Source organism: Rhinoraja longicauda, chromosome 11, assembly GCF_053455715.1.
Source record: "Rhinoraja longicauda isolate Sanriku21f chromosome 11, sRhiLon1.1, whole genome shotgun sequence".
NCBI classification, from domain to species: domain Eukaryota; kingdom Metazoa; phylum Chordata; class Chondrichthyes; order Rajiformes; family Arhynchobatidae; genus Rhinoraja; species Rhinoraja longicauda.
Window position 1 is genome coordinate 34,570,706 of NC_135963.1, and position 15,655 is coordinate 34,586,360.

At 44.9% G+C, this 15,655-nt stretch overlaps 1 protein-coding gene across 1 annotated transcript; it reads right to left on the minus strand.

Moving 5' to 3' along the window:
• Nucleotides 1–4,121: 4,121 nt before the first annotated feature.
• On the minus strand, nt 4,122–5,993 carry LOC144597792 (growth arrest and DNA damage-inducible protein GADD45 alpha-like). Its single transcript, XM_078407388.1, has 4 exons — nt 5,883–5,993; nt 5,506–5,607; nt 5,173–5,386; nt 4,122–4,751 (listed from the first exon to the last, which is right to left on the minus strand). Exons 1-4 carry the CDS (start codon nt 5,921–5,923, stop codon nt 4,641–4,643), a joined length of 468 nt encoding a protein of 155 aa, XP_078263514.1. The 5' UTR covers nt 5,924–5,993; the 3' UTR covers nt 4,122–4,640.
• Between the last annotated feature and the right edge of the window lie 9,662 nt (nt 5,994–15,655).

Here is a 15,655-nt window from a genome sequence, read left to right on the forward strand (position 1 = left end):
TGGAATATGGAGTGCAGTTTGGTTTCCAAATTTGAGGAAGGACATTCTTGTGCCGTGTAGTTTCACCAGGTTAATTCCCAGGATGGCGGGACTGACATACGATGAAAGAATGGATCGACTGGGCTTTATTCACTGGAATTTAGGATGAGAGAGGATCTTATAGAAACATACAATTCTTAAGGGATTGGACTGGCTAGATGCAGGAAACATGTTCTCCATGTTGGGGGAAGTCCAGAACCAGGGGTCACAGTTTAAGAATAAGGGGTAGGCCATTTAAAACTGAGATGAGGAAAAACATTTTCAGTCAGAGAGTTGAGAATCTGGAATTCACTGCCACAGAAGGCAGTGGAGGCCAATTCACTGGATGTATTCACGAGGGAGTTTGAGCTATCTCTTGGGGCTAACGGAATCTAGGGATATGGGGAGAAAGCAGGAACCGGGTACTGATTCTGGATCACCAGCCACATTCATATTGATTGGCGTGCTGGCTCGAAGGGCCGAATGGCCTACTCCTACACCTATTTTTTATGTTCTAAAGCATTTCTATTGCGGTACTAAAGTAAGAACACTGAGACAATCAATGCTTCGGGTGTTCATGAAGCATGATTTGCCATAGAAACGGGTATTGATTATATTCATCATGAGGATTAATAGCTTCATTGAAAATCCTCCTCTTTTAAGGTAGGCACTAGCAAATTTATGTTTATAACCAGTTCTTATAGTAATAATTGAAATCCTTGTATATATTTCCAATCATTTTCTGAGGATGTTAAAAAATTGTCTTACGTTAATGAATTAATTTTGTGGTAACTGTTTCAGTTTAGAGAAACCTAAATTCAAATTTGAACAGCAGCCTAAAGTTGAATGTTGGAATAGTTCTGAATGGTCATGAGCTTGAGTCACTCATTGTGCCAAGTCCTACTTGAAAAATTACTGGTTAGGAAAGCAGCAAGAAAGCTGTCATCATCTGTGAAGCTATGATTCAGGAAGAATGAGCACTATCAAATGGAGCAGAAAAAAATGAAAAGTGCGGTATTTCTCAGGATTTCTTGGTTGTGAAGGTCTTTAAAACGTCCTGAGGTCAGTAAATGTAGGAATGTCTGTCATGCTACTGGAAACTAGATTTTCATTGCACCTGCACAGTAAGTACCATGCAGCACAGGGCGGCATGGTGGCACAGCAGTAGAGTTGCTGCCTTACAGCACTTACAGCACTGGAGACAGAGTTCGATCCCGACTATGGGTTCTGTCTGTACGGAGTTTGTACATTCTCCACGTGACCGTGATGGTTTTCTCCGAGATCTTTGGTTTCCCCCCCCACTCCAAAGACATATAGGTTTGTAGGTTCATTGGCTTGGTAAAAATGTAAATTGTCCCTTTGTGTGTAGAATTGTGTTAATGTGCAGAAATCACTGGTCGGTGCGGACTCGGTGGGCCGAAGGGCTTGTTTCCGCACTTTATCTCTAATCTAAACTAAACTGCACGTTATTGTACATGACAATAAATTTGACTTGAATTCAAATAATAACCAAAATATATTAACAATCTACAAAATATTACATGTATATATGTGTGCACAACAAAATATAAAAAGTATACTTCCAGTGTAATTCAGGAGTTTTTAAATGCTTATAATTTTTTATGTACTTTGCCAGTGAAATACAGACTACACTTAAACGGAGCACTTTCTTGGGTACTGATATTTGCAAAGTCCATCTTGAATTCATTTACAAATGTAAGTCAAATGGAATGTAGTTTTTTTCTTGAATTACCTTCTGCCTGCCTATCCCTTTCTGAGAGCAATAACTGTGCTAAATTTAAACTCAAGAAGCATGACTCAATGAGAATACATTCCTTTCATTTGTGGCATTGGATTGGAATTCAGATAAAAGGCCAATGGTGTAACTTAATGTGGTATGTACATTCCTGCCCTGAATTAATTTCTTCTGATTAGCAATTTTGCCCTGTATGTGCTCCTTGATGTGGTGCTCACTTACCCTTACTTAACCCATTGTTCCACAAATTTGAACAAATATGACAATTGATTTATCTATACACCATCAAACTGGCTGAACCACTGTGCACTGAAGATCTTGACTGTCAAAACTATTCTCTATTTCGAGATCATCCTCACACGGAAAGATAACCCCAAGCTCTTTACTGCAGATCCTCTTATTTAACCCATTTGCCCTGCCTCTTCCGCTCTCACCTCTAACAAAGATACAGATGGCTTCCTTGCACCATGACTTTCAGCTGCCTTTATCGTTCCTTTTCCTCCCACAAGGACAAGGCTCATTCAGATTCCTGTGCCCTAGCCCAGAGCTTATATTACCTTCTCATTTATTTCCTATTTAAGTTTGTGCCCTCTCCAGCCCATCACTTGATCCATTGATCCTACTCCCACTAAACTACTGACCACCCAACTTTGCAGTCTCTCATAACTTGCAACTCTTTTCTTCACCTTACATCATTAACTCTCAAAAGAGCACCTTGCAAACTACTTTTTTCCCCTCCAAAATCTGTAATTGCACTACAGCGTACAAAATCTTTGTCCATTTTTCCCAAAACTTAAATTTGAATTAGTCTGATCAAAAATTCCACTTTTGCCTAAGTACTGAAAGAGCTCTTAACACAACTATAAATGACATTTGGTCTGATTGAGTTGAAGATAAGCTATTCATTCTGCCTCCAGCCTTTTGACATGTTTCCTGCAATACCTCTCCATTATTGTCTGACTGGAAGGAAACATACTTGTTTTTTTAAATCTATTTAGTCATAGCCAGAGATGCACAATCATTTGCTTCCACCTCCTGTCATTGCACTGTTAACGGTGGGGTTCTCAAGTTCTACTCTTAGATTCCCATCTTCTGTAGTTGCTGAGCAACATCATCCAAAGGCTTGGCATCAGGACATGGAACTCCCTTAACTTCTTTCAAAACTTCCACTGTCTCAAAGCTGTCAGAGTACCTGCCAACATCCAGTCCGAGATAAGCAGAAATTCCCTCCAGGTTCTAGGTTTTCCACTTTTGGCCTCTTGCATATTCTGTATTCTGATTATATCACCACTGAGGGCTGCCCTTTCAAGTACCAATATCCAAAAGTATGGAATTCCTTGCCTAAAGCTCTCCACCTCTGTAACCTTTATAATTATTTTATTTAATGAGTTTTGCGAAAATTTAGGTGCATAATCCTACTTTAGATGCTACATAAATCTTACGTTGGCAATCTAAAGGGTGGCCATAGTGATGCAGCTGGGAGAGTTGCTGCCTCAGAGCACCAGAGACCAGGACGCGATCCTGACCTTGGGTGCTATCTGTGTGGTTTACACATTCTCAATCTGACCATGTGGGTTTCCTCCGGATGCTACGATTTCCTCCCACATCACAAAGAGGGTTAATTGACCACTGTGAATTGTACCTAGTAGGGAGTGGGAGAGAAAGCGGAATAACCTGGAACTAGTGTGAATGGGTGACCGATGGTCGATGTGCACTCAATGGGCCAAAGGGCCTGTTTCCATAATGTATCTCTAAATTATACTTTTTTTTAAAATTAGGTGTAGGAAGTTAAAGCCAAATTTCTCACATCTTTTGATTAGCTTTTGTTATTTCAAATGAAAGGCCATTTAAAATTCAAGGAATGCCTTCAAAAGTGTAATGGTTTTCAGAGATATAGTCGTAATGGGGAAGAAATAGTGCACGTACTTAAGAATTCTATCCTACAAGAGAAAATTGTCACCGCAAGTGTAAACCTACGTACTCTACTTCATTTCAAACTGCTAATAAGCAGCCAGGGAACTCCACCACTTCCTCAGTGCACCTTCCTTTGATCTGGAGGAATGATATAGTTCAAAAATAATTTAAAATATGGTCCAGTGAGAATGGGGTGTACTTGAAACATGAACAATCAGTCCTGTTACACTGTGTGATAACAGTGTCAAATTAAAACAATTCACTGATTAATAAACTAAAATCCAGTTAGTGTAAAATAAGTAGATGGTCAGTGAAAGTGAAATATTTTATTAACTTTTTTTTAAAAACTATCGCTATTCACTTCAACATAATATAAAGTCCAGATATAAATCACGAAATAACTTAATAGTATGAAATTAAATAACAGCAAGAAATTCATACTTGCTTGCAGTTGAAATACTACAAATTTCCTAACATATTAAAAGGACTATGTTTTTAAAAACCTTCCCTTCATATTCTGAACATCTTGTTATCGTTGACCAATAAGGTATTTTCACAACTGAATGAAACCTAACATGTCGATTCGCCATCTGTGCAGCATCCTATTTTGTTTTTAATTTTCTTTCCCGAAATGGAAAGTTGTAATTCGTCCGGAAACTGTGATGCTCTCTGCTCTGAAACCAGCTCACGCTTTGCTTCAGTTCCCGTCTGCTTACTCATTGCCACTGTTCCAGGCACAAACTGAAGCTGAGTCATAGTCCAGCCTTCAGAGAAAACTATTTCACAGAGCCGAACCCCGTTATGTCGACTCGCCCGCCCTCTGCAACAAAAGTCAACCTTAATTTCCCAGCGCCAAGATTTCGGGCGGCTATTCGGAAAATCTCCGGGGATCTCCGCTGGAAGTGAATGGATTTCTTAAATCCAATTTTGTGACTAATCCATCAGAAGATCTTCAACGTTCGGGTAAATTAATAATCGGGACCCATTGGTCCAGGAACCGGCTTTCTTTACAAAAGCAAGAGACTTTGTTCAGTGCTCCGTCTTTCCATGGTGCTGCTTGACTCTGAAATAAAGAAATTGCAAAGACAGCGTCAACAATTGCACCATTTAATTTACTGGCTCTGATTCGTTTCCAAATCCCACACAGTACTTTGACCCAAATTAGTTCATACACGGACATGTCACTCCACTGGGTGAACTATGGCACGCCATCTATTGGTGCAAAACCTTCGAGGGATATTCTGAAGTCGGCTGCATCTGGCCGTGAAGATGACAAACTATATAGGGATCTTCGTAGTAATTTGTTTTGTCAACATCAAGTGGGATTTACGCAAATTACTTTTAATTCGTTGTTGAGAATCAAAGGGGAGAAGTTGCTCATTTCATCTCATTTGATCCTGCACAGCGTTATGATATCAGTAGTCCCTGGCTTGTTTAGTCGCGGCCGTTTGATATATTATTATTGGGAGCAGAGTAACACTCACTGTAACCAATATGCAATGCAGATCTTTGGGTTCGTCTTCCCCCTCCATCCCGCCCAGGATCTCGGCCAAACGGTGCATGTTGTTCACCCTCATGATGTTAATGTCATTTTCGCAGCAAAAAGCTTGTATCAGAGTAAAATGAATTTGCAATGCCACATCCACGTCACCCCCCTCATCCGTGGAAAGCAAACATAAAACAACGTTGTCTGGATCCCTGTTGAAAAGGGAAAATATAAATCAAGCGATTAGACAAAGGCAAATAATCCCTAAAACAAAATATGCGATGAAAAAAAAGAAACGGTGCGTAAGTCCGTTTGTTTTATGGACACTTACGCGTTTAGGAGTTTTGCTGCCTCAAACACTCCGACTGTGATGCAGCCTTGCGCTAACGCGGAGAACAAAACTTCTTCCAGAGCTTTCCCCACCACATCCATCCTGTCACAAAAGTCAACAATTAATCGGGATCGTCAGCGACAATCTGTATTAGACACCACAGAGGAATAATTCTCTGTCACAGTCCGCTCAAACAAATGCAAATTTAGAAAAATCATCAAAAATGATTCAAATGTGAGGAGAAAATTAAAGTTCCTAATCGACGCTCAATGCAAATCAAAGGTCAGCTCTGCGCACAAGCTATCTATCCATCAGTCAAACATAGTTCCACTAACTTTAAAAAATGCAATCGTTGGGCTTTGTAGCATTATTTTTACCTGTCCGTTTTTTGGTCGCCTGTGAGTTCTTCAAAAGTCATTATGTTTGGAAGGGGTTGCGCGGGCTGCCGTTGCTGTCTTTGCTTGCAAAAGATGCACCAAGTCCATGCAAGTTGGTTGCGCTGCGCTGCCTGTGTGAGCGTCGCCAGTTCCTGCACCAGCGCCGGGGGGCGGGGCCACGACCCGGGGCCCGACGTCAGCAGCCCAACCCACCAATCCACTGCTCGCATCTCCCCGCATATTTGCATTGCCGCGACGCCATTGGCTGGTTCGATTTATGCTAATGAGCGCAGAGGTCTGTCCCCGAGCCGCCGGGGACAAAGGGTCAGCCCGGCGGAGGGAGGGAGAGAGGGAGAGAGGGAGAGAGGGAAGGAAGGGCGGGCGCCTGCCTTCACACCGCTCCCTGCATTTGTCAGTCAACTGGGGTTGTCAGTGCTTTTCATTTGCACCTTTGCCCTGTGAAGTTATGCATATAAAACAACCATCTTCCGTGTTTTGTTTTGTGGAAGAAAAGCGTGCCGAATGTATAGACACAATAAACAATAAACAATAAATAAAAGCTGCAAGATTAGACAAACAGTATCACCTCGAATATTAACACCTGGATTTGCACAGATATCGCCATTCCTGTTGGATTGGTTGGTGTCTTGGTACTTATTATTATGACCATATTTCAAAGGTTTAAAAACTGCCTGGAAAGCATTTCGAGACATAATAAAGTCATAAAAGGTACGACAGCAATGCAAGTTTTACCTTCCAACTCGATATTGCTAAATGTTGTCGTAGATGTCTCAAGACTTGCAGTGAGAGCAATAAATGCACTCTGCCAATGTCAGCCACATCCCCGGAACATATTTTTTTAATGTATAAGTATGGTGCTAAAGGATTCACAGTGGATATTTGAAATAGGCATAAAGGAAGTTTAATGTTACAAAACATGTGTGCATAATCAGTGTATGCAAAACATTGGGAAACGGGGACCTGAGTGTAAAAGTCGAAGAATTCCTGAAGATGGCAGCACAGGTGGATAAAGTGGTGAAGAAGGCATGCAGGATGTTTACTTTCGTTTGCTAGAGCATAGGATATTAATAGCAGGGAGGTTATGGCACAACTTTATAAAATATTATTTGGACCACAGCTGGAGTGCATTGCTGCTTGCCACACTTGAGGAAGGACATGATTGCATTGGATAGGGTGCAGAAGATTTTCACCAGGATGTTGCCTGGGAAGGAGCATTGCAGTTATTGCAAGAAATGAGATAGTCTGGGTTTGTTTTCCTTAGAGTTGAGGAAGCTGAGGGAAGATCTGATAGAGGTGTACAAAATTATAAAGGGCATAAATTCGGTAGACAGGAGGAAACCTTTCCCCATAGCAGCGTATTCACAACTAGAGGGAATAGGTTGAAAAGGTAAGAATTTGTAGGGGATTTGTATTTTCATAGCCTGAGGGATTCAGGCTCATCAACAAAATGGTGCAAGAAGTTGATTGTGCTATCAAGCCACATTTCCCAATAAACTGCTCATTAATGCCCAGTGTGGCTGTTGATGTGACCATTCATCTCCAGATCTCATGATGGTTTTGATCTTTAAGACTTTACCTAAATTTCTGTTTTTTAAAAAAGTAATTAAAAAGCATTGGAACTCTGTAGCCTATGTGCCAGAATACACAACTTTAATTCACAGGGTGCAACTGGTAGAGCTGCTACTTCACAGCACCAGAGACCTGGGTTCGATCCTGACTTTGGTGCTGTCTGTGTGGAGATTCCGTGTTCTTCTTATGACCATGTGGGTTTCCTCCAGTTGCTCTGGTTTCCTCCCACATCCCAAAGACCTGCGGGTTTGTAGGTTAATTTGCTTTTTTAATTTGCCCCAAGTCTGTAGGGAATGGATGCGGAAGTGAGATAGCATAGAACTAGTGTGAATAGGTCATCATTGATCTGTGTGGACTCAGTGGGCCGAAGTGCCTGTTTCCATGCTGTATCTTTAAATTCAGTTCTTTCTGCATCTGAAAATACATCCCATCTAGATCATCCACTGTTCTTATTAACTCTTTTAAAGCTATACATGGTTTTATTGCCACATATTTACCCAAATACTGCACAGCCTTCCCACTTAGTCTATCTCAGTTTTTATCCTCACAAGCTCCATCCATAATTACAACTGCTAACAACTAACAAACATGGCACGATTAGCAAGTTTGCTGATGATCAGTGTTGCAGTGCTAATTTTTTAGGTGCCGGAGCTGTCACTGGTGCCGGAGTGGCCACTGTTAAATTCTCCGCTGGTTAAAATTCCCCGCTGTTTATTTTGGCTTTTCTTTACGGAGGTGCCGGAGCGGCACTCCGGAGAGCTCCGGCAGCACTGCACGCCTGCTGTTGATACAAAAGTGGGTGGTTTTGCAGATAGTGAAGATGGTTGTGAAAGATTGCAGCAGGATCTGGATTGGTTGGCCAGGTCAGCTGAGGAATGGTTGATGGAATTTAATACAGAGAAGTGTGAGGTGTTGCATTTTGGGATGTCTAACAAGGACAGGACCTAAATGGGAGGCCTCTGGGGAGTGTTATAGAGCAGAGGGATCCATGTGTGCAGGTGCATGGTTCCTTGAAGGTCGAGTCGCAGATAGATAATGTGGTCAAAAAGGCTTTTGGTATAGAAAGTTGGGAGGTCATGTTGCAGCCCAACATAAGACGTTGGTGGGACTGCATTTAGAATATTGTGTTCAGTCTGGGCACCATGTTATAGGAAAGATATTGTCAAGCTTAAAAGGGTTCAGAGAAGATTTACGTGGATATTGCCAGGTCTAGAGGATGTGAGCTAAAGGGAGAGGTTGAGTAGGCTGGGTCTCTATTCCTTGGAGCACAGGAGGATGACAGGTGATCTTATAGAGGTGTACAAAATCATGAGAGGAATAGATCGGGTAGATGCACACAGTCTCTTGCCCAGAGTAGGGGAATTGAGGACCAGAGGACATAGGTTCAAGGTGAAGTGGAAAAGATTTAATAGGAATCTGAGGGGTAACTTTTTCATACAAATGGTGGTGGGTGTATGGAACAAGCTGCCAGAGGGGGTAGTTGAGGCTGGGACTATCCCAATGTTTAAGAAACAATTAGACAGGTACATTGGTAGGACTGGTTTGGAGCGCAGGCAGGTGGGACTAGTGTAGCTGGGACATGTTGGCCGGTGTGGGCAAGTTGGGCCGAAGAGCCTGTATCCACACTGTATCACTGTGATTCTAATCACAAATGAGAGCTACTAATTCAGCCTCTCAGCTATTTTGGTTATGGACAATATGAGGATGACCATCACTCTAGGTCAAACATAAGATTCAGGCTATTGTTGCAAAAAGGTTTGGGGTTGTTGATGTAGGTGGGGCATGACAATAGACAATAGGTGCAGGAGTAGGCCATTCGGCCCTTCGAGCCAGCACCGCCATTCACTGTGATCATGGCTGATCATCCACAATCAGTACCCCATTCCTGCCTTCTCCCCATATCCCTTGACACCGCTATCTTTAAGAGCTCTTTCTAACTCTCTCTTGAAAGCATCCAGAGAATTGACCTCCACTGCCTTCTGAGGCAGAGAATTCCACAGATTCACAACTCTCTGAGTGAAAAAGTTTTTCCTCATCTCTGTTCTAAATGGCCTACCCCTTATTCTTAAACTGTGGTCCCTGGTTCTGACGACTGGCCCACAATTGAACCTTTGATATCAGGCACTCGGGTTGGTACTGTGACAAAGGGAGCAATAGATTTCACTTGTCACTCCCTATTGTGACAAAGGGAGCAATAGATTTCACTTGCTTGTATGGTATATATTAAATTAAATATATATCGGCTGAGTGAGTGGATTTTGGAGTTGATGCCTTTTTCAAAGTTACTGCCTTCACATATACATTTTAGATCGGGCAGGTGAAACTATTCACCATGCCAAGTGACCCTGGGCTTGCCTCTGGGGAGTGAGAGAGCAATGAAGTGCAGCAACTGCCCAGAGAGCAACACTTCATGGACTTGAGCAATGTCAATGCTTGGAATAGAACTTGTTCCTTTTCCTCTTCTTCTTCTCTAACAGTCCCTCAGCATTCAGGATGACATACTTCCACTCTGGTTTTGTGGGATTTAAGGTAGCTAATGAGATAAATCTGGGAGTGGCAGATTCTTCCACAAATGGGGCATAGGATGTCTGATGAGGCAGACAAGTTGTAGCTTGTGATGTGGTGCATTCTTTCCGTCACTTCCGAGGGTTTTTTGAGTTCCGAATGCATATCCTCAAGTACCATCCTAAATGGTGTCTCTCCACATTCAGTAGACATGGGCCAGAGGTGTCTGGGAGTCAATGGAGATGTTGCATTTTTTCAAGGAGACTTTAAACCTCATCTTTGAATCTTTTCCTCGCTTAGCTTGGTAATCTCATCCCTTGACAGAAATCGGAATAGACTGTCAAAAGTTGTCTTCCAAGATACAGGACTTGCTGCAAACATAGAATAGTACCACACAGGAACAGACCGTTTGTCCAACAATATCCATGTCAAACATGATGCCAAGTTAAACTAATAGTCTCTGTCTTCACGTGATCCATATCCCTCCATTCCCTGTATATCCATGTGCCTATTTAAAAGCCTCTAAATGCAACTTCCGTGTCTGCCCCCTCCATCACCTCCTTCCAGGCACCCACCATCCTTTGTGTCAAAAAACTGCCCCTCACATCTCCTTTAAACTTTGCCCTCTAGTCTTTGACATTTGTACTCTGGGAAAAAGATTCTGACTATCTACCCTTCCCATGCTTTTCATATTGGTTTATACTTATATCAGGTCTTCCTTCAACCTCTGACGCGCCATAGAAAACAATCCGATTGTTCATCAGAAGGCATACAGTATTCTTATCTTCATAGGTTGAGGCATTGAGTATAAGAGACAGGAAGCATTTACATTCTTCCTGCAATAGGGCGACTAGAATTGTACACAATACTCCAAATGCGGCCTCACCAAAGTTTTGTGCAGCTGTAACATGACTTCATGACTCTTATACTCAATGCCTCAACCTATGAAGGTAAGAATACCATATGCTTTCTCTGCCACTCTGTCGACAGGTGTTGCCACTTTGAGTGAGCTATGAACTTGGACCCCAGGATTCCCCTGTACATCAGTGCTGTGAAAGCTCTTGCCATTAACTGTATACTTTCCCTTTACATTCAACCTCCTAAAATACAACACCTTACACTTTCTCGTCCTTAATTGTTGGAGAGGGCAAGCAGGTAGAGGAATTTTCTCTCAAGGATATTGAGTGTAAGGGCCTAACCCCGTAAGCACTTTGATGAAAGCACCATTGAAGGCTTGGTGCACTTTCTCTGAGCAAATGCAAACATGAGCACCATCAAACATGAGCACACATCACCACGGCAGTTCGAACACTGAGGTTTCTGGAATGCACTCAGTGTAGGATGAACAGATTGTTGATGAGATAGAGGATCCTTCCATTATGTTAATTGTGTAGGAAAATAACTGCAGATGCTGGTACAAATCGAAGGTATCACAAAATGCTGGAGTAACTCAGCAGGTCAGGCAGCATCTAGGAGAGAGGGAATGGGTGATGTTTCGGGACGAGACCCTTCTTCAGACTAATGTCAGGGGGGCGGGACAAAGAAAGGATATAGGTGGAGACAGGAAGACAGTGGGAGAACTGGGAAGGGGGAGGGGAAGAGAGGGACAGAGGAACTATCGAAAGTTGGTGCGTAGGAGGGCAGGAGGAATCACAGAGGGGGAGCAGCGAGAGCATGTTGCTAAACTCTCGTCGAAGAGAGGAGGAGAACTTCTTCAAAGTAGACATACCTTGAGGAGAAATCGCAGTGGAGCGGCAAGTTCTGTAGGAAAATAACTGCAGATGCTGGTACAAATCGAAGGTATCACAAAATGCAGGAGTAACTCAGCAGGTCAGGCAGCATCCAGGAGAGGGAATGGGTGACATTTCAGGTCGAGACCTTTCTTCTGATGTTAGGGGGGCGGGACAAAGAAAGGATATAGGTGGACTTCATGCTGATGTCAGGGGGGCGAACGGGACCCCACTACTGGCAACATCTTCCCATCTCCTCCCCTTCCTGCGTTCCGCAGAGACCGTTCCCTCCGTAACTCCCTGGTCCACTTGTCCTTTCCTACCCCCTCCCCAGGCACTTTACCCTGCAACCGCAGGAGGCACAACACCTGTCCCCCCTCGACTCCATCCAAGGACCAAACAGTCTTTCCAGGTGAGACAGAAGTTCACCTGCACCTCCTCCAACCTCATCTATTGTATCCGCTGCTCTAGATGTCAACTTCTCTACATCGGCGAGACCAAACGCAGGCTCGGCGATCGTTTCGCTCAACATCTTCGCTCAGTCCGCCTTAACCAACCTGATCTCCCGGTGGCTGAGCACTTCAACTCCCCCTCCCACTCCCAGTCTGACCTTTCTGTCATGGGCCTCCTCCAGTGCCATAGTGAGGCCCACCGGAAATTGGAGGAATAGCACCTCATATTTCGCTTGGACAGCTTACAGCCCAGCAGTATGAACATTGACTTCTCCAACTTTAGATAGTTCCTCTGTCCCTCTCTTCCCCTCCCCCTTCCCAGTTCTCCCTCTATCTTCCTGTCTCCACCTATATCCTTTCTTTGTCCCGCCCCCTGACATCAGTCTGAAGAAGGGCATCGACCCGAAATGTCACCCATTCCCTCTCTCCTAGAAGCTGCCTGACCTGCTGAGTTACTCCAGCATTTTGTTACTGTTCCATATAGCTACTGTTTCAGTCCTCTCTTCCACCAATCTACCTTCCCCCTTTATTCCCAGTCATCTGTTCCACTCTCTCTCCTCTTCTCCATCCCACTCTCCCCCCTAGCAACTCAATTCCGCTCTCCCCGTTTCCTCCGAAACTCTTTTCGCCACACCTCCCTCCATGCTCCCCCCCCCCCCCCCCCCCCTCCTCCGGACTTTACTTTCCATTTCTATAGGCACTTTCCCTCACACATTCGGCCTTTTCTCAGCCCTTACCTGTCCGTACCTCTCTCTCTCTCTACTATTCTGGCCCATACTCCCAAAATCCTGTGACTCCCTCTCACCCATCCCAAAAGCTCGGGCCCTCTTTATCACCAATCCCCCGGCCTTCTCTCCTCACTTCCTGGGCCCTGTCTCCTCCTTCTACCACCTCCTCTACCCACACCTTGCATGCCTCTCAGCATCCACTACTCCAATACTCCCTACTTCGTCCCTCTTACCCCTCTACCTCCAGTCCCACCTCTACTCATTCCTCCGGCTCTACCTTTTCCACATTCCTCTGGTCCTCCCTGTCTCTACTTCTCTGGCACCCTCGGCTCCCACTCCTCCGCCCCTCTTCTCACAATCCTCCATAATTCTCCCCACGGTGGTGCAGCGGTAGAGTTGCTGCTTTGCAGCGCTTGCAGCACCAGAGACCCAGGTTCTATCCCAATTTGGCATGGAGTTTGTACGTTCTCCCCAAGACTGTGTGGGTTTTCTCCGAGATCTTCGGTTTCCTCCCACACTGCAAAGACATACAGGTTTGTAGGTTAATTGGCTTGGTGTATGTGTAAAGTTGTCCCTGGTGTGTGCGGGGATCGCTGGTCGGTACGGACGGTGGGCTGAAGGGCCTGTTTTCACGCTGTATCTCTAAATGAAACCCCTCCATCACCCACTCTCTTAGAGTCCCGTATTAGCCCCTTGGGCTGCTGTAGGCCCTGACAATATAGGCCCGGACAGTGTAGGCTAAAGGAGCTCGTTAACGTTAACGGAGTTCGGGGAGCGGGGTCGAGTGTGTTCGGGGAGCGGGGCCGAGTGTGTACAGGGAGCGGGGCCCAGTGTGTTCGGGGAGCGGGGGCGAGTGTGTACGGGGAGCGGGGCCGAGTGTGTATGGGGAGCGGGGCTGAGTGTGTTCGGGGAACCGGGCCGAGTGTGTTCGGGGAGCGGGGCCCAGTGTGTTCGGGGAGCGGGGCCCAGTGTGTACGGGGAGCGGGGCCGAGTGTGTACGGGGAGCGGGGCCAAGTGTGTACGGGGAGCGGGGCCCAGTGTGTTCGGGGAGCGACGCCCAGTGTGTTCGGGGAGCGGGGCCGAGTGTGTACGGGGAGCGGGGCCGAGCGTGTACGGGGAGCAGGGCCCAGTGTGTTCGGGGAGCGGGGCCGAGTGTGTACGGGGAGCGGGGCCCAGTGTGTTCGGGGAGCGGGGCCCAGTGTGTTCGGGGAGCGGGGCCGAGTGTGTACGGGGAGCGGGGCCGAGTGTGTACGGGGAGCGGGGCCCAGTGTGTTCGGGGAGCGGGGCCGAGTGTGTACGGGGAGCGGGGCCCAGTGTGTTCGGGGAACCGGGCCGAGTGTGTTCGCGGAGCGGGGCCGAGTGTGTTCATCGAACATAGGTTGCAACCCGCCTCCCGGCCCGGGCGGCCGTCATTGGTGGAGCGGGAGCACGTGGCCACTGGCTTGGTGAGATCATGTGGGGCGTGGGCGGTGACGTCATCTTGTCCCGTATTTAAGGCCCTTTTATAACATATGCTACGGGCCCCGCACTAGATTAATCCGGCCCTGCTCTGAACATTAATGCTCTTAAAGATCCTGACATTAACTGTACACTCCCTCCTTACAGTCAATCTCCCAAAGTACATCACCTCACACATGCTCGGGTTAAACTCCATCTGCCATTTCTCTGTCCATTTCTACAGCTGACCAATATACTGCTGTATCCCTCACAACATTATTCACAACATTATTCTGTTCCAATTTCAGTGACATCAGCAAACATACTAACCAGCCCGTCTACATTTACTTCTATGTCAATACTTCTATTTATACATATCACAAACAGCAGAGGTGCCAGCACAGATCCGTGTGGAAATCCACTGGCCACAGACCTCCAGCCAGAATATCTATCTGCCATCACCCCTCTGTTTAGTTTAGAGATAAAACGTGGAAACAGGCCATTCAGCCCACCAATTCTGCACCGACCGGAGATCACCCGTACATTAGTTCTATCCTACACGCTGGGAACAATTTACAGAAGCCAATTAACCTACAAACCTGTACGATTTTGGTGTGTGGGAGGAAACCAGAGCACTCTTTCATGTACTGTATCACATCATTGATGTTGATCCAAACAACAACCGTGGTATCGTCATCAACTTTAAAGATCGGGTTGGCAGTGTTGACATAATCATGAGTGTAAAGAGAGAGAGATAATTCAGAGACTCCAAGATTTCAGTAAAGATTAAAGACAAGCCAGGTGCAGAATATCAATGTCCTCCTGGAGTATGACAGATTGCTTCATTTCATATCACAATTTCAAGTAAATTATCTCAAATTAGTTTGTGGTTGTATTTGTGTTACTTTATTAAGTGATGCTTGATTTGTTTTTTTAATCAAAAGCTTTTATCAAAAGTTCTGGGTTATGGTGCTCTGTTTAACTGTCTTTTCCTTCCTGGATGGATTCAGGCTGAACTCAGAGGATAGTTTTCCAAAAAATACTTACGTTTATTGTTAAAGCTGGAAAGGATAAAGTAGTATTCTCATTCTTCGTAAGAGGCTAATTCTGAAAGAGACAAATCTTGTCCTTGTGCGCCACCAGCTGGCCAGAAAAGTGTTTCAATTATGTCATCAGAAAAGGTCCTTTAAAAATCGAAAGGAAGTGGAAGAATCTTTAATAGATTTACATACATATATGTATGACGCTAACGAAGCCAGCAACATTTAGAACTTCAGGACAATGGTATTGAAGTTTCAGAATCCTAAACAGTATTTGCTTAGAGGGTGATA

Coding starts and splice junctions, on each gene's coding strand:
- LOC144597792 (XM_078407388.1), bottom strand. CDS start 5,923: ATGACTTTTGAAGAACTCACAGGCGACCAAAAAACGGACAG. Junction 5,387..5,505: donor GCAGCAAAACTCCTAAACGC/GTAAGTGTCCAT, acceptor CCTTTTCAACAG/GGATCCAGACAACGTTGTTT. Junction 4,752..5,172: donor TGCATTGCATATTGGTTACA/GTGAGTGTTACT, acceptor TCTTTATTTCAG/AGTCAAGCAGCACCATGGAA.